The 17,391-nt window shown below is 37.8% G+C and overlaps 3 protein-coding genes across 4 annotated transcripts; 2 read left to right on the top strand and 1 right to left on the bottom strand.

Annotated features, from left to right (window-relative positions):
• The first annotated feature begins 1,355 nt into the window (after nt 1-1,355).
• Nucleotides 1,356-5,827, top strand: LOC143448926 (succinate--CoA ligase [ADP-forming] subunit beta, mitochondrial-like). Of its 2 annotated transcripts, XM_076948886.1 has the most exons (12): nt 1,356-1,513; nt 1,587-1,743; nt 2,099-2,198; nt 2,685-2,853; nt 3,115-3,217; nt 3,327-3,491; nt 3,991-4,152; nt 4,420-4,562; nt 4,790-4,910; nt 4,975-5,063; nt 5,178-5,288; nt 5,390-5,827. In XM_076948886.1, the coding sequence occupies exons 1-11, from the start codon at nt 1,445-1,447 to the stop codon at nt 5,250-5,252; spliced, it is 1,353 nt and encodes a 450-aa protein (XP_076805001.1). In that variant the 5' UTR covers nt 1,356-1,444; the 3' UTR covers nt 5,253-5,288; nt 5,390-5,827. The 2 variants fall into 2 exon arrangements, with proteins under 2 accessions (XP_076805001.1, XP_076805000.1); XM_076948885.1 differs by having other exon boundaries at nt 5,178-5,827.
• A 672-nt stretch (nt 5,828-6,499) lies between these two features.
• LOC143450273 (uncharacterized) lies at nt 6,500-12,103 on the top strand. The gene is made up of 4 exons (XM_076950750.1): nt 6,500-7,749; nt 8,071-9,366; nt 11,341-11,524; nt 11,718-12,103. Exons 2-4 carry the CDS (start codon nt 8,137-8,139, stop codon nt 11,945-11,947), a joined length of 1,644 nt encoding a protein of 547 aa, XP_076806865.1. The 5' UTR covers nt 6,500-7,749; nt 8,071-8,136; the 3' UTR covers nt 11,948-12,103.
• Nucleotides 12,104-13,863: 1,760 nt separating this feature from the next.
• On the bottom strand, nt 13,864-16,091 carry LOC143449566 (uncharacterized). The gene is made up of 8 exons (XM_076949818.1): nt 15,863-16,091; nt 15,515-15,604; nt 15,306-15,361; nt 15,078-15,223; nt 14,879-14,952; nt 14,547-14,702; nt 14,212-14,354; nt 13,864-14,135 (listed from the first exon to the last, which is right to left on the bottom strand). Exons 1-8 carry the CDS (start codon nt 16,012-16,014, stop codon nt 14,107-14,109), a joined length of 846 nt encoding a protein of 281 aa, XP_076805933.1. The 5' UTR covers nt 16,015-16,091; the 3' UTR covers nt 13,864-14,106.
• Between the last annotated feature and the right edge of the window lie 1,300 nt (nt 16,092-17,391).

Below are 17,391 nucleotides of genomic sequence, written 5' to 3'. Positions count from 1 at the left end.
TAATGCAACGACAACAACAGAAATACAAGAATTACAAATACATTACGATACAATGAAACGCATTTTCTGATGCTGATGGTTTATAATTCTGCTTAGTGGAACTTTTGTAAAATAAATTTGATCGCATGGTGGCGATATAGAACCACTGGGAGAACCAAGGGTAGTTTGTCGGTTTTGTAAACCTTTATTTCAGTACAGCTTCAGTAAGTTACGGTAAGGAATTGCAGCTCTGCATTTGTGTAGATAAAGCTACAACTTGAAACCCAAAAGGTTGTAACTTTTATTTTCGCGTATTTAATGTGTTATGAGGTACACTGCGATACACTGCAAAGATATCATAGCCCGCGGTAGGCTTCCTGCATTACCGGTAGATTAGGATACATTTACAGGCACGGCTCGAGTTATCATTGCCGAGTTAAAGTCGTACAAAGGCTTTTTAAGTCCGACGATAAAGGTTGTGATACCGTGAAATATCATACTATTTTGGTATACATTTCTGATCCTTTTTCGGAAACCGACGTATTTGAGTTTTCGTTCACTTACCGTAACGGTTAAACAGGCAACAATCGGGTTACTTATTGTACAGTAGGCTATTAACTTTTTACCATTATCGGAAAGTAAAAGCATAAAAATCAATGTAAAAACATTTGCGGGCACAATCAATTAACGGAAAAACGCGACGAAGCCCCAAAGGCAATTTGGGCAGAAGGGCTTAAAACAGTATGTCACAACGGTAGGCTAGCAGACTAAGCAAGGTTAGTAGACATTTTTGACTCGTTTAGGTATAACTGGCCCGACGACAACTGGAAAGTTTGCAAACAGCAACACACGTTTTTATTCAAAACTGTGAAACTGTATGCCTACTTCCAAATGTACTGAATATTTGTTAGTTATACCACGGCCATCAAGCCTATTAAAAGAATACTTTGTGCGTTGTCTGCAATGAAAATTAATACTGGCCAAGGCGCTACTGTATGCTGGGCTATCCTTATCTTTATTATAAAAAGTTTGGTTTGTTAAATTACAGTGAGATAAATATAAATTCATGTGCACATCTGTGATAAACGCTGTGATCTCGTACAAAGCAGGTCTCATACATATACTGTATATGCTTTACAGGTCTAGTACAGAAGTGCACAACCAAATAACGTCACAATTAGATTAGCTGGGGTCTAATATGCAAATGCATCCTGTGGTAGTGCAGTTCTGCACTAGATCCTGCTTTACTTTCAACGATGTGTTGACACACTCACTAACACTTTTCAAAACTTCCATACTTTTGAGTAGTTCTAGGATTGAATAATCATTTATAATAAATCAATAACTCTTGCTAATTGCTTGTGTATATTTTTTATCAACACGCTTTGCATATATTTATGTGGAAAAATAGTTTCTGTATATAACCTGTAAATTTTGTATTATTTTTACTGAACTTGCCACTGGCATGGCAGCTGTTATTCGACGTCTGTTGGCCAAGCGCCATGGTTTGTACGGCAGAAGCAGGACACTAAAGGTGAGTTAAAAGTCTCAGTCGGTGCAGATCTGTCGTAACAAGTCAGTTTAATATTTTCTTGGATTCTTTCCAGGTTGTGTCAGCAACTCCAGCATGGCTGCAAATCCACAGAAATCTTTCTATCCATGAATATCTTAGTCTCGGACTTCTGAGAGATGCAGGAGTTCGCGTTCCGGAAGGGGGAGTTGCCACCACTGCAGAAGAAGCTTATAACATCGCTAAATCTTTCGGTACGAAGCCCAAACATTTAAAGAGTGCAAAGCCCACAGGCTGCATTACATTATTTTGAGCCTCTGTTAGTCGCAAACAGTTTATTCTCAAATTTGTTATCCTAAAATTTCTGATTTAAATCCTTGCCTTAGCCTAAGGTTATATGATCTTGTGTTAACGAATTGTGATATATTTATGTACTCAATATCTAATCAAAACAATGCGTTTATCATACAATCATAGATTTATTTAGGACACATCAACTATAATTACATGACTGATCAAGGGTCACAAAAATTCGTCATGTGACGGACCACACTTTGTGCAATCCTACTTTAAGGCAGTTTAATTATTGTTATGTGACATATCTTTCAGGGAGACCAGACTCCGTGGTGAAAGCTCAAGTTCTCGCTGGTGGAAGGGGCAAAGGTCGATTCGATAGCGGGCTGCAGGGTGGAGTTAAAATTGTATATTCGTGAGTTACTTTTATTGAAATTTTATGAGTTTATAATGGAGCCACAGTTGATGATTAACCGATAACGAGACCACTTCGGTAAAGCAACCGCTTATTTTTTCGTCCCAAGTGTTGGAATAAGAATTACCATATATATCTAGTCACTTTACTCGTTTAATTTCTCCGGCATTTTGATGAAAAATGACATCACAGAGATGACAATTTGAACTAAAATACTAAATATAACGGCCTTTTCTGTCTCAAGTACCAGGTGTAGTGTAGATGAAACCCGTTATTAGAACACCTTTTTGTCAGTCTCTAAAGTGGTTGCTTGGCCCTGGTTTCACTGTATTATGTGCTCAGTGCTATACTTTAATTAATTTTTACTATTTTGCTTTCTGTAATGGTTTGCATGTTCATGTTGTGTGTCTAAAACTTTGCTCTTATGACCAGTTAAAGAAGTTTCTTTAAGATCGAACAAATTAAGGCTGATTTGATCCTTTTCAGGCCAGAGGAAGCAAAGTCAGTGGCAAGCCAAATGTTAGGAAATAAACTGATCACAAAACAAACCGGTGAGAAAGGAAGGGTTTGCAACAACGTTCTTGTGGTTGAACGTCGGTACTTGAGGCGAGAATATTATTTCGCAATCACCATGGAAAGAGGCACCAAGCAATTTGTAAGTTGGACTTTGTTAATAGTTTTTACCTTTGAAGCGTTAGTCCTAAGCATAAGAATTTGATGAAGAAATTGCTTGTAACTTAAATCCTTTGTAATGCTAAAATGCGAAGTGAATGCATTTGTACAGTTGTATTGATAAGTTGAATGCCGTAATACACAGTTGGTTTTGTCAGATCCGCCTTTTCGCTTTGATATACAGTTTTATTGTGTTCTCGATGCTCAAAAGCTCTCCTTATATTTAGTCATGATACTTTGTCAGGGGCCTGTCTTAATCGGTAGTTCGCATGGAGGGATGGATATTGAGTCTGTCGCCGCAAAAACTCCCGACGCGATTATCAAAGAATTTGTCGACATTAACAAAGGTTCGTCGTCACTAATAACAAATATTTTTGTCATTATGTTTTATGTTGCAACTATACAAGTCTTACGCCTGAGGTATACGCACTGATTCATGTTGAACTTTTCCCTAAGGTTTGTCAAATGAGCAAGCGCTTCAGATGGCAACTCGAATGGGGTTTGGAGATGAAAATCGCAACCAAGCGGCTGACTTTATGCAGAAGATGTACAACCTGTTTGTCGAGAAAGATGCCACGTTAATTGAGATCAACCCGATGTCTGAAGACTCAGATGGCAACGGTGTGTTATTGAGCTTTTATTGTATGAGCATTTATTGCACAAGGGTTGATACTAATAACTAACATTGCCATGTTACAAGAAGACACCTTGGGTTGAATTGAATTTATGGATTTTTATGAACTATCTAGTATCCATTCCTTGGAACAGTGATTTCTAACCCAGGGTTCGTGACCCCTGGATGGTGTTGGTGGTTTGCGAGTTATATTTTAGTTCCTCATAAATAGACTATTAAGTAACAATTTTAAAGTTTGGGACCTGCGAGAAAGGAATAATTACAGTTAGGGGGCCGCTAGTAGGAAAGGTTGGAAACCACCGGCCTACTTGGTTGTTGTCTCAATTACTACACAAGTGTGGCCGACTCTATTGTACGAGTGTGCGCAAAATGCAGAGACCACTGCTCTACAATATGAGGGCAGAGTCATTTGCCGAGTTGAAAGCTCATTATCACAAAAGTTTTGGTGCAAATCATACTCACAATATCTTGCTGATTTTTATTCAGTAATTTGCATGGATGCGAAGTTCAATTTTGATGACAACGCCTCGCATCGGCAGAAAGAAGTCTTTGAGCTTCGGGATTGGACACAAGAGGACGATAGAGATGTGGAAGCGGCCAAATCGAACATCAACTACATCGGACTCGACGGAAACATCGGCTGCCTTGGTGAGCATTATAACAGAACCATACGACACCATGGTCAATGTTGGTTACTTGTCGATTAAGTGTTGATAGGAATGATGACAAGTTCTGAAATGTGAACACACATGTGTATGTCAAGTAAGGATTAGTTAATAATATCAGATTCCAAATATGGAAAAGATTTCTTTTTGTAAAGGAACCTTAGATCTATCAACAGCTCCTTACCTGCTTAGCATTACTGTTACTGAGCTTTGTGTGTTCTCGTATAAATTTTGTTTTTCATTTGTGCAGTTAACGGCGCCGGACTTGCCATGGCGACCATGGACATCATAAAACTCCACGGAGGTACACCGGCTAACTTCCTCGACGTAGGAGGAGGAGCAACCGCCGACCAAGTGATGGAGGCGTTCAAACTCATCACAGCCGATCCCCACGTCAGTTTCCTCTTGTTTATTGTCCCAGGACGATTCAACCCAAGACCCAACCAACGTATATGGGTTGAATTGACCGACTACCCCTATTACGTATATTGCGATAGATTATGACGTCACATGCAAAGCAACGATTCTGGTATCTTTAGTTTGTTTAGTATAATGTACCGAGGTAGGGTCGCTTTGATGCTCGATGACACGAGCAAATGAACTTGTTTGTGACGTTGAAGGTCAACTCCATCCTGGTCAACATATTCGGCGGCATCATGAGGTGTGACGTCATCGCACAGGGAATCATTCAAGCCGCCCAACAGCTAGATTTAAAAATTCCAATCATCGTTAGACTTCAAGGTATACATTGTGATGCCATAATAGAATTATTCGAGAAAATTTTCGAAATAATTCACCTTATTAGGCACGAAAGTGGAAGACGCAAAGGCTCTAATTGCGCAATCAGCCCTGAAGATTTTAACGTGCGACAATCTCAACGAAGCAGCCAAGATGGTACGATTATCGCGTCACAGATCATTTGTCTATTGTGTCATATTTACTTGCACGTCAGGAGTTCGCTGGGTTTAATTCTGCCGTGATTTAAAGTAACACGTTTTGTCTTTGCAGGTCGTCAAACTTTCAGATATTGTCGGTCTAGCGAAAGAAGCGTCCGTGGATGTTAAGTTCGAATTACCAATTTAAATTTAGACGAGTTCTTGTTTTGGGATTTTTGTTTAAGTACGTGTGTTGTGTGTGTGTGCGGTATAAGGAGTTGATGCAATGTCATGTAATTGTTGGTACATGTCAATCTGCTCAGCCGTTCTGTTCTTTCCTAGCAGTACGTTTCCCGGCCCGTACAACTTTCTAAACTACTGTCGAGCACGCGGTAGGATTCTTGAATGACCTCGGCAAGTTTGTGTATCTTATTTCGGAAGATTAAAATTTTCTGTGTCTTGGAGTTACCTACTTGAGCAATAGAAACGTTTGACTCCATCTGGCTTGGTTAAACTGAGTCTATTGTTTTCCTGGTGTCAGGTTGAATAGGTTCATTAATCGATGCTGGGTATTTATATTGCCCTTCATGATAACCGCAAATGCCTCATTGAAACTAAAATTAAGAAATGAATACACAAGTAATGGAACCGTTAATTTTCTTGCAATTTACAATTTTTCCATGTTTTCAACAAAAACGTAGCCGTACTTCGTTGCAAAAAGTTCCTAATGTTTTTGCCCCAAGTGATGTTGTGTACTCTATTTATTTATGAAAATGGAATTACTTTAATAAAAATTTAATCACAACTTTGGAAAATCTTTTTTGTGCTTGTCTAGTTCGGTAGTTAATGCAGCAAGCCAAGTCGAGTGTAGAATACATTGCAGCGTGACAATGCTATGATAGGAGTGCTGGTAATGATGAGGCCTCACACGAAGTATTTTATTACTTTTTTTTGAAGCAAGTAATTGTAACGGTATCCGTCAGTGGGCGTGTATGAGCCAAAGCTTGTCATGGAATATAGGGACGATATTTGACTCGGGTCATCTACGATCAGCATCTCTGTTAGATGTAAGGCTTGAAAGCAGCCTGAAGACCAAGAAAATAACTCGGCCGACTGTGGTGACATTCCTTTGTTTTGCTTGTTTGCCTCGCGCATAATCACGCCGCCTTAATTGTGTTGGTTACATCTGTAGGACGTCATTCAGTTGTAAGCGCAATTTCGGCGGGTCGGTTGCTCAATACTACGAGTTTGTACAAATAAATACTATATAGTTTTCACGTTTTGCCTAACTGATTATATTCTGTTTTTAATAAAGCCTTAGTTACTTGAATTTCGTATTTGAGTTTCGATGTCATGACACCGACATAAAGCAGGAGTAACATGTACACGTTTTGCTGAGATAGGTTCAAGCCAATGAACGTTTGAGTTTGACTCCAGTGTAAAGGATCTGTTCTATTTCCTATTTAGACTTTTTTAGCAAAGTTTCACAATATTTGCCTAAATGAATAGTTTATTTATGTGCTTCACTTACAGTACTGTAGGATCAGTACCAGAGCTACAATAGTGTAGCAGTTAGCCTGCTCGTTTTACGATAATCTGCACATATACGCACGTGCTTACAAAGTATTACAACTTACTAGCCTAGCACTCTAGAAGACAAGCAGATAGGCAAAGTTTATATCTTCAACTTGGTCACGGAATTCTAACACTTGAATCCTGGAAATAAGTATTGGCAGGGTCTGGTACACAACCAGATGACGTCACAATTTGAAGTAGCTGGAGTCTAGTACACAAATAACAAAAGCATCCTGTACGAGTGTACGGTATAGTTGTGCACTTGTATACTAGGCCCTGTAGGCCTAGCATGTCTGCTACTTATAATTTGATACCTTGTTCAGTTGGCAGAGTAGATTGTTTGGATTTATGAGATATCAGGGTTGTAACCAAGTAATTTTTTTATTTGACTGAGTCGGTTTAAACTGCGACTCAAGTCAAGACCTTTAATGTAAAAACTATTTTTAGGTCGTACAATGCGTTGCATTAAATTGATTACTATAACGTCATAACTGTGTAGGCTACAAATTAGTCTGGTTGAGAATTGTTATGGAGAGTTTTCTTTTGAAAAATATCCGTTTTTGTTACCTAAAGACGTTACTCGAGTTATTTTTGAACTTGACTTGAGTCAAGTTGAACCAGGTCGAGTCATCAAAAAATGTGACTTGTGTCATTACAACACTGAGATATAAGTAACCTGTTATTGAGGGGAAGGGAAACCATCAACGAGTTTTGGGACTCCTTTACTTTTGCACTCCCATTTCAGGATCGAGTAGGGAATTATTACATCATGATCTGAGCAACTGATAGTGGTCCAGGCTAGAAAGCATGGCCTTTTTCGACGAGATCTCAGGGTGCGGGATGGCCTAAAACAGGATGGCTAAAATTGCGTATGCCGAGGGTCAGTTTGGCGCACATTCCAAATATGCCAAAGGCGTTAAAATTCCTACTGCTATCTCTGAAAAACACACTTTCTCCTTGGACCAAACAAGAGAAAAACTGGAGCATTCGCAGTTGCCATGGGCGCACCAAGACATGAACTGGTTCTGTGTCACGACGAGGTCAAACTGAGTTCATGCCATTTGTCACGCCGAACATCTTGAATGCTTAACTCAAGTGGAAACCACCATGGTAAAATCGGGGTGAAATAGGTGCGTTTTACAGTCTGCAGTGCCTTTGTGTCCTCTTTTTCAACGGTTTTTGTGCAATATCTAAAAAAATAGAAGTTAAAAGTGATTGTCCCTTTTTATTGGTCACACCTTTCCCTGAGGTTGGCATTCCGGTGCCGCAAGCACAGTCCCGAAAAATGTCAAGTGTGTAGTTGCCATAGCTTCCACTATAGATAGTTATAATATGTTAATTATCTTTTCATTGGAAACATTTTGGTTCCGGCACCTTGTCTGCTTATCGATTGCATTACATTGAAGTTTTATTGTGTTGTAACAATGTTTGCATTGTTATCCTCCCCACAGTGAAATAGGTCAATGGTGAAGGATAAACAACATGAAATAATAACTGCATGACTGTCATGTCTAAGCATGAATGGTTGCCAAGATGGGAATAACTCAACAAGTGGGAGCAGGTTGCACGGGAATAAACAAGTTCATTTGAAAGATTCCACTTGTCAGAGAAAGTTGAGAATCTGTTGCAGTGTAGATTCTGCTCTAGACAACTATTGCAATGAGGAGACCGTGCTCCAAACACAGTGCGTTTGCAGGAATAGTAAGTTGGCATTTTTGGATGAAACAATCACATGTGGTTTTGACATAAAGCACACATTGTCATTGAAAGCATACACGCGCGTTGAGGAAAGAATTAGTAAAACTTTTGGAATTATTCCACATCGTATAGATGATGAAACTCAGTGCGCAGAAAGAAGTAATTTTGATTGCACTTTTGCTTACCAAAGAAACCTTGCCCAAACAGAATCTTGCCAATGTCAAGTGCAAAGATGGTTGCAATGCAGGAGCCATCCAAGGTCAACTGATATATTTGACACAAATCTGACCATGGAGCCACTTTATTCCTATCCACCTGTCAGATGCAAACGGACATGCCTTTATTCTGGATTTAGGAAATTGTTGTATTTTTCATCTCACCTTCAAAGCAGTCGAAGAATTTCTATTTCAGTATTTTGTCGTTTCTTTTTGTTTTTCATGCTGTTAACTTTACCGATTCATTCATCTTCGTCCAAGATTGATGAGCAGCAAAGCAAAAATGTTGTGCATAAAAGATGTGCCAAAACCGGACAGGAAACCACATCACATCATCTGCGAAATTACAGAACATTATACACTGAAGCTGGCAGTTGCTCACGTTCATTTTCTAACAGGACGTTATTCTGCCAACAATTGCCCCACTGCCTTCCTATAAGGAACACTTACTTATGGGTAAATCCAGTTTTACAGGGAAATTATCACTTCACAATGAGCAACATTTCAACAACTTTGCCCGATAAAATTTTCGTTGTCAATGCTTCTGCTTCGATGCCAGTCAACCAGGAAGACGTAAATAGGCGATGCGGAGTTTCCACTGAACTGAAACAAATGGGTTATAAATTGTTCTGCCAAGGAATCCCGTTGTACAAATTGTTCAAAAATGATTTAATTTGCTTCGCCTCGCAACCTAATTCTTGCATCGATGAATTGGAAAAAATAGAAGAAGCAGATAAGATGGCAGAGAAGTATTACAATCAATTTTTTGACGTAATGTTCCGATATGCGACACCATACACCTATTCAACTATAGGAAACAAAGACAATTGTTTGGTAAGATTGTTAAATATACAAATAAATCTAGACCTGCTCATGCCAATGTTAAAATGTATCTAAGCTATGTATATACAGTTTTGTATGTGGAGCCTTTTAAGAATGCTATCTTCTATTATGTGCAGTAGGTTTGTGCCAAATTAAAAATGAAATATTTTACAATCTTTTTTCGATTGATCATAAAACCAAAAACTATAACTATCTGCTGCTGATATTTGACTTTGTGCAAAGTTGAAGACTCAAGTTACTCAACTTGAAACTACTTGCAAGGTTTAGATTAAAAAGAAAAGCTGAAATGGTCAATTTTCAGATTTTTTGTACGATTTGGCACACTCCTACAACTACAAAAATAGCTGTGCCTAAATAAACAGTAGAATTTCACAAACTTTGCTTTCTAGCTGTCATTACTACCGACAGAAATGTCACCTTACGTTTAGTTGGCTTGGCGGCTTTTCACTCAAGAACACACTTATTAAATTTCTATGATTACCATGGCCATGCTAACCTTAAACTTGCAAACTGCACATTTGAATAGGAAAGACAAGTGTGTACATCCGCGTTTGCAGAGGCAATATATCAATCGACGAATATTTATCTTTGATTGTTGTTAACATCGCTTTCGGTGTTTAATCCACCTTCTTGTCAATCCTTTATTTACAGTAACGTACTTATTTCAAAACACACATAACAATATAGATACGTAAATCATTGGTTAATCAAAATATTCTCAATTTCATTCATTTTTAAACAGCATGTGGAATGAATCTTTGAGTTTTCTTGATGCTTGTTAAGCATATTTTTAGTTGTAAGCTCGATATTTTTATCCTAACTTTTAAAGCTTATTGATATTTAGAGGCCATGTACTTACATTGCCTACAACACATGTCATACCATTGTAAAAGTTTAAAGTTGTCCTTAAAAATTACATAAATAATCCCAATATTTTGATGTAAATTTAAAAGTTTTGGATAGTTTTGGGAATAGTAGACTCTCTACATTGATGAACTTGGATATTTGCACGGTTTTAAGTTTTGTTGTTTGGATTATTTCGTTATACGTGGACAAACTGGACATGAATTCATACTCATTACTCAAAAAAGCTTTTATTGATAGTACTTTTCTACTGTTTAATGTATAAACGCCACCAAGCCAATCATTTCTGGTTAAGGTTCAGGTGAACCCGGATTTTTAATCTTGGTCTGGTCGTAAATCCATTTTATGAATACAATTGTCAAAGTGTTCATTATTCCACAGCAGCATTACTGCTTTGTAGCTAGCAAATTATTCAAGCTTCTAAATTTGATTGTCCTAGTTTTAATTACCTGCTGTGATTTTCTATTGATTTTTCACCCCTTCTTAATGGGATTTATGTCAATATTTATCAAAATTTTGAAATCATGATCATAGTAGAGTTTAAAATGTTTGTATTCAATGCTGAGTTTGTTGCTCAATTTTAATTTTGTTTATGTTGCTTATACAAGTCACACATATTAACGCAACCCCCTGAAATGAATATCCTTTATATACACTGTATACTTATTTTAAAGGAATTTTGTGATGTCACATACGTATTGGTGGAAGATAGATATATTTCGCATAAAAACTGAAGAAAATGTGGCAATATCTTGTATTTAGACTTAACTTAATAACGAGATAAAGATAAAGTTTTCTAATTTCCTTCATATCCTCTGCCTCATGTGGTTTGATATAAGAAATTAAGTTTCCTGCTTGTGCCAGCCACTTTGCCATGGCTTTAAATAATTTATGAGTTACCGTAGCGGAATAGTACACGAAGCGCCAAGCTTCAATAAGGCAAGGTCGAGTGTGTGGTGGAAATATTACCTCTTTTGAGGTTGTAATTTTTATCTCTTCTACCAATCGTTTAACCAGAACTATCTTGTTTTGCAAACTGTTGTTAACTATTGTCATAACAGTTGTCGCATGGTATTTACTCTGTTGTTTGCTTACATTTAGGCTGCCTATAAAAAGTGGATCTGCTCCGTTTCTCATGATGTCTATGAATACAATGAAACCTGTCATCGCAACAAATCACCCTGGTGTCCGTCGATCTGTTCGAAAACGGAACAAAACTGCCCCTTCTTTCGAGTGTTTAATGACACCAAATTAAGGGGTGGCCAGCCCGTATTTATATGCAGAGGTGCAGTGCTGTTAGCTTGTCCAACATAAATTATTGATTGTGATGACATTGTAGGGACAATGCAATATGCTCAGGCATAAAGACATTATTTTTCTTCCACCCTTTCTTAGAATAAAAGGCATTTGTTAGACACAAGTATGTCGCTCCATCATGTAAAAAAGTAATTAATGTTGACGTGTTCATAACTTTGCAGGCTACGACGTCATGCCGACTGACAGTCAAACAGACCAAAGTTGTTCTCGATTTTCAACCACAGAAGATGAAAATAAAACCATTTACAACAACCACCCCACTACTTCTGGAGGAAAGATTTTTGAAGACAGAGTGGATTCGAAACGGAATGCTGCTCACGTCAATTTTTCTCGGTTTCTTTTAACCTGGTTCTGTGTTTTTATTGTTTTGATGCAGATTCTTATTTTGTGACAAAATACTGCATTTTGCTGGTTACCATGACTACAATACCGACACAGGTTTGGTAAAACTAATCACAAAGCTACCAAACCGGTGTTTTACTAAGAAAACTTTGCATTCACCTAAACACGTCCCACGAAATTTTCAATAAACATCTTTTCAAATTGGTTTACTGTGGTGGAAACAAGTAGTCTGGCGCGCTCCTATTTGAACAACCAAAGCGGGGTCATGACCCCTAGAGGACTTTCAAAACAATTCAAATATGACCTCATGTTGGCAGCAGATCAGCCGATACTGACCTTTGTCAAGCCCTTTAATAAGATAAGAGTGTCAGTGCGCGTACGTTTTAATCATACAAAGCATAGAAAGATGGCCGATTTGTGCCACTACGCTCCCACCGTTCCTATTGATTTAAATATCGATTAAAATTTGATCACGTGACACGCGGCATTCCGGTTTCGTCCTCTCACAATTTGCTTCAGTCTCTGATTCTTGCGTTCTTCAAAATCTCCTTATGACGTCATCATGCACGGGTGACGAGCCGCTCAGATATGATTTGTTGCTACAGAACATTGCTCTGACGTGTGCCAAGCGAAGTGCGATGTATAGAGTCGATCCATAGGTGTGCGCACCCATAGGCTTTTAATGAAAAGTGGGTATATGGCACCTGAACTTGAGAGGTTGACCCACTCCATTACAATATTAATTTGCTGTTGAAATGTTTATTGCGGGTGATGATATATGAGACTCATGAGGTCGTTGTCTGCTTTTCTCACCCACAGGTTTAATTGTTCACCTTGACGGCTTATTTTCTGATGACAGGCTTCAATTAGCAGTGATCAATATTATAATGACTTGTTCTCAACTGCTATATTATAGGATCAAAGTCCTTGTTACCTTGTGAAGATGACAATAAAGTTGTCTATCTTGACACTTATTCAAATAGAGTTCAACAATGGTTGCATAGGAATAACAACTATATACCCATTATATTGAAGTTTCTTTGAACAATTACAATTGCACAAAACATTAGCACAGCAACAGCATAAAGATGTCCATGTTACAGCGTTGATCATGGTAGAACGAATGCATTGAACAGCTGTGCATAACTCACGCAAGATAGGCAGGTGCGATATTTATGTCACGACTTAAAACGGAAAACAGAAAGTTAATAGTACACAATGTTATCTATCATTGACGTAATGTTTCGTAAAGCAGACGTCTGTAAATAAGAATTCTATTCGATTTGTATAGGCCTACTATAATCTCCCTTAATAATCACAGGCTTGCATGGCTCAGCTAAGTTAATAACGATCAAAATAAGATAGAGTTTTAAAACTTTCATGAAACATTTTTGCAAATTTTTAACCCGGCGTTCTACATTTATGCGCAAGATTATCGGAGATCCCGCTTTCTAACTAAATTAACGTGTATTGTCCGGTTCCAAAGTGATTGCACACATTCGGGCTTTGGGTCAGCGAGAAACTACTACGTTACGTACGTACCGTATTTACCGTATTTATATACCGTATTTACCGTACGTACCGTACAGTTAAATGATAGGAAAACATATCTAGCCTAAAAATGGTTTACACGGGTAGATACAATATGAGGGCAGCATTTAGCCAAGTGAGTGACTAAAATCAACAGATGAGTGGTCAAAACTTGACATGGTGATTGCAACACAATAGACATCTTATGAGCGGTAGAATTGTTTATGTTCTTGGTTAATTCCATTATTGAGAAAGTGTACAGTCAGTACCTATAACAAAAAAGTTTTTTGTCCACTATTTCTTTAGTAATATAAACCACTTTCGGCCGACGAAAGGCTAGAGTACTCTAGCGGTAGGCTAAAACAGAGTCAGACAATTTCACAGGTAATTTAAGTAAAGATACCATAAGCCATAAAGAGTCTCTTCAAGTGTGGCAGCAATTTTTTATTTGCAAGTTATGAAAAGTAAATAAAGGCACAAAAAAGTGTCCACAACACAAATATATTATGGAAATAGTTTGGTATAATTTAAGTTATATATGAAAAGAAAAAGACTTCAATATTCTATTACAAGACGTCACGTTTTTGTATAACAAGCCAAATTTCAAAACGCAAGGTTTTAATTTCATCCTTCCAGTCTTTGCCTTTTCGACTCTTGCTTGCTCATTCGTCTTGCTGCTTATCGTCTTCTAGTCTGTACCCTTGCAGCTGACCGTAAAAATGTTACAAGAAAATCACGCAATATTCTTTGTTTTCTTAAGTACTCGCAAAAACTTTAACAAACCTCTGTGTGTTTGCGTGTTTTTTTTCCTCTTCTGAATATAAATCTCATTCCAATAGAACTTGCATATACAGATAAAGTAGTATATATTCATTAGATCAACGGCCACACCGAAAGCAAGCCAAAAACGAACGCTGTAATAACTCCTGCAAAGAACAAAATTGCTCAGATGATAATTATGCAAGCCGGACACAGTCGTTACATAGAAGTAAAAATACAGTGATAAATTTCAATGTTGTTAGTTTAAACTTAAGCTTCACAAACAGGCGTTTTTTCAAAAGACGTATGTTCTTTGGAATAACGGTGATGGCAGGAATGACTGATAAATATAAACTCACAGAAATAGTCCGCGCGAAGTTTCAGCCATGGTAAACAGCAGGATGTAATAAATTGGTATCGTGACGATCCGAATGTGGAATTCACAAAAAAATCCCACAAGTTTAACTCCTAAGCACAGCGACCAGTAATCTAATTCCAATCGACCCATCATATTTCTGAAATAAAAAGCAAAGAAAAAAGCGTATAAAGGCTAAATTCTAACTATAAATACACCAAAAACTTTTATGCTAACTTCTACATTATCACTTAGTTAAAGATTAAGTATACTTTGAGTAATGCAAAAAGCTTAAAGAAGACCAAAATAAGTTCTTTAAAACTGCATTTTGCTCACTTCAGTATAAATAGAGGACTTGGTATGATGGTCATAATTCTTAAACTGCAGAAATGGAGAATGGTTTTGTCCACCTATAAAGAAATTACAGTTTCCGAAAAGTTACAGTTTGTCATAATGCGGAATATCCTTATTAATATCAGCGACAAAGTATTCAGTGTATTCTATTCGTGTGAAAATTAGGAGCATAAAAACTTGCCGGAAGTAGCAGAAATGTCATTAAAAGCACGTAAGCGCCGTGAATTAGCGCAGGTTGAACTGGGTTCAACCTCCACATCAACCGGAAAACCGTATCCACTTCAAAGACAGGATAAAGAAATGGGAAAATCACCTTCCAACGGAGTCCTGGAAACGGATCAAATGACAAGCGTAAAATAAAAGTACTTTTTTGGTATTATAACGCGTTTAATTTTGAAACCAATTCAACCTGCAAAAAGTCCTTCTCCGCCCGAGAAAAGCAACCATTTATCCAAAGCTGAACTTCTGGAAAAACACAAAACAAAGATAAAAGATAAACGTTAAAAAGTTACTCGAAGATTTTTGTAAAGGCAAATCTCTTGCTGTAATCCTATTTCTCGCAAGACAACAATTACGTCATAGGGTACACACGCGAAAAGGATTTTGACTTTTCCTCACCCAGTTTGGTCTTGGATGGGATTGCCACCAAATACAATTAAGTACAAGAGGTAAAAACTTGAAACTGACGCACCCAAAAAGAACACCAACCTGCAAGGAAACATATCTCACACATTTAACAACCTTAGCACCCACAGTACAGCTACACACTGTCATTGTATAGACTGGGATTGGGCTTAGGCTTGGTTTGTATCAGATAGTGTTATAGTACTTACATATCTATAGAAAAAGATTGCTTTTAAATAAACAAGGCCGTTATCAGCACTTTCTATTTCTTTCATTTTAAAAACATCTAAAATAACGGAGCGATTTCCTCTCGAAGTGAAACGAAATATTTTACCAACTTACTCGAGAACAAATGCTTTTCTCTTTTTATCGGTTAGATCGTCGAATGTGCTCAATGTTGGTCGAAAGAACTTAGGACCAAGGACTTTTATAAGAGTTGTAATAACGAGTACACTTCCCAGATGTTGCCAGATTGGAAACGGTAAAAATTCCATCCTTCAGTTATCTCAGCGGACAAGCAACTAACCTAACATCAGTATAGCACGACCTAAGCTTCTGATCAAAGAAGTGCTTGCTGAATCAGAAAGAAAATTAACCGAGCCTTGGAGGAACAAAAAAGTTGTTGGCAAGCGCGGTCATTATCACGAAATTGCTTTCCGCCTGAGGAAGGAATCGTAAAATTTTAACAAAGTCTGCTGTGTCAGAGTACATTGTTACACACACACACGTCACTAAGTCCTTTTTAATGAAGTGTGGTGTGTCAGAGAATTTCGCAGAATACTTGCACGAAAACTTTTCACGCCTATTGTCTTGCTCTTATTAGGATAGCTTGCTGAACATCACTTCATATAAGTGAGATATTAAACACACGTCAGCACACCAAAACTAAGCTCGTACCTAGACTAAATAGTTAAGTACATGGCGCTATTTAGAGGGTAAATGTCACTAAATCTGACTAAAAGCATGTGGCAATGTCAATAAAAATTATCTCTAAACCTCGCTATAAAAAAGATATAGAAAATGTGTGTCGAAACAACGATTATGAATTGACAGGTTGGAACGAAGCACTCCAAGCATGGAGTTGCGCTGCGATCTGATTTGTTGGTTTCTATATTTAACAAATGATTAATTTTTAATAACTTACTTTTCATCTACAAATGTCCATAGAAATGTTTCATTTTCATCGCATAGAAACCTGCAACGTTTGTTTGTCTAAATTAAATCTTTTATTGCTCGCTAGCGACACTTAGCGTTAACGTAATTTAGTGTCTGCGTACGTTTTAATCATACGAAGCATAGAAAGATTTGTGCCTCTACGCTCCCACCGTTCCTATTGATTTAAATATCGATTAAAATTTGATCACGTGACCCGCGGCATTCCGGTTTCGTCCTCTCACAATTTGCTTCAGTCTCTGATTCTTGCGTTCTTCAAAATCTCCTTATGACGTCATCATGCACGGGTGACGAGCCGCTCAGATATGATTTGTTGCTACAGAACATTGCTCTGACGTGTGCCAAGCGAAGTGCGATGTATAGAGTCGATCCATAGGTGTGCGCACCCATAGGCTTTTAATGAAAAGTGGGTATATGGCACCTGAACTTGAGAGGTTGACCCACTCCATTACAATATTAATTTGCTGTTGAAATGTTTATTGCGGGTGATGATATATGAGACTCATGAGGTCGTTGTCTGCTTTTCTCACCCACAGGTTTAATTGTTCACCTTGACGGCTTATTGTCTGATGACAGGCTTCAATTAGCAGTGATCAATATTATAATGACTTGTTCTCAACTGCTATATTATAGGATCAAAGTCCTTGTTACCTTGTGAAGATGACAATAAAGTTGTCTATCTTGACACTTATTCAAAT

This window comes from Clavelina lepadiformis, chromosome 3 (assembly GCF_947623445.1).
Source record: "Clavelina lepadiformis chromosome 3, kaClaLepa1.1, whole genome shotgun sequence".
Taxonomy (NCBI): domain Eukaryota; kingdom Metazoa; phylum Chordata; class Ascidiacea; order Aplousobranchia; family Clavelinidae; genus Clavelina; species Clavelina lepadiformis.
This window is presented reverse-complemented; position numbering and strand designations above follow the sequence as displayed.

Coding starts and splice junctions, on each gene's coding strand:
- LOC143448926 (XM_076948886.1), top strand. CDS start 1,445: ATGGCAGCTGTTATTCGACGTCTGTTGGCCAAGCGCCATGGTTTGTAC. Junction 4,563..4,789: donor TCATCACAGCCGATCCCCAC/GTCAGTTTCCTC, acceptor GTGACGTTGAAG/GTCAACTCCATCCTGGTCAA. Junction 5,064..5,177: donor TCAACGAAGCAGCCAAGATG/GTACGATTATCG, acceptor TTGTCTTTGCAG/GTCGTCAAACTTTCAGATAT.
- LOC143450273 (XM_076950750.1), top strand. CDS start 8,137: ATGAATGGTTGCCAAGATGGGAATAACTCAACAAGTGGGAGCAGGTTG. Junction 9,367..11,340: donor GAAACAAAGACAATTGTTTG/GTAAGATTGTTA, acceptor GCTTACATTTAG/GCTGCCTATAAAAAGTGGAT. Junction 11,525..11,717: donor GCCCGTATTTATATGCAGAG/GTGCAGTGCTGT, acceptor ATAACTTTGCAG/GCTACGACGTCATGCCGACT.
- LOC143449566 (XM_076949818.1), bottom strand. CDS start 16,014: ATGGAATTTTTACCGTTTCCAATCTGGCAACATCTGGGAAGTGTACTC. Junction 15,605..15,862: donor AGAAAAGCATTTGTTCTCGA/GTAAGTTGGTAA, acceptor GTTTCCTTGCAG/GTTGGTGTTCTTTTTGGGTG. Junction 14,136..14,211: donor AAACACGCAAACACACAGAG/GTTTGTTAAAGT, acceptor TTTTACGGTCAG/CTGCAAGGGTACAGACTAGA.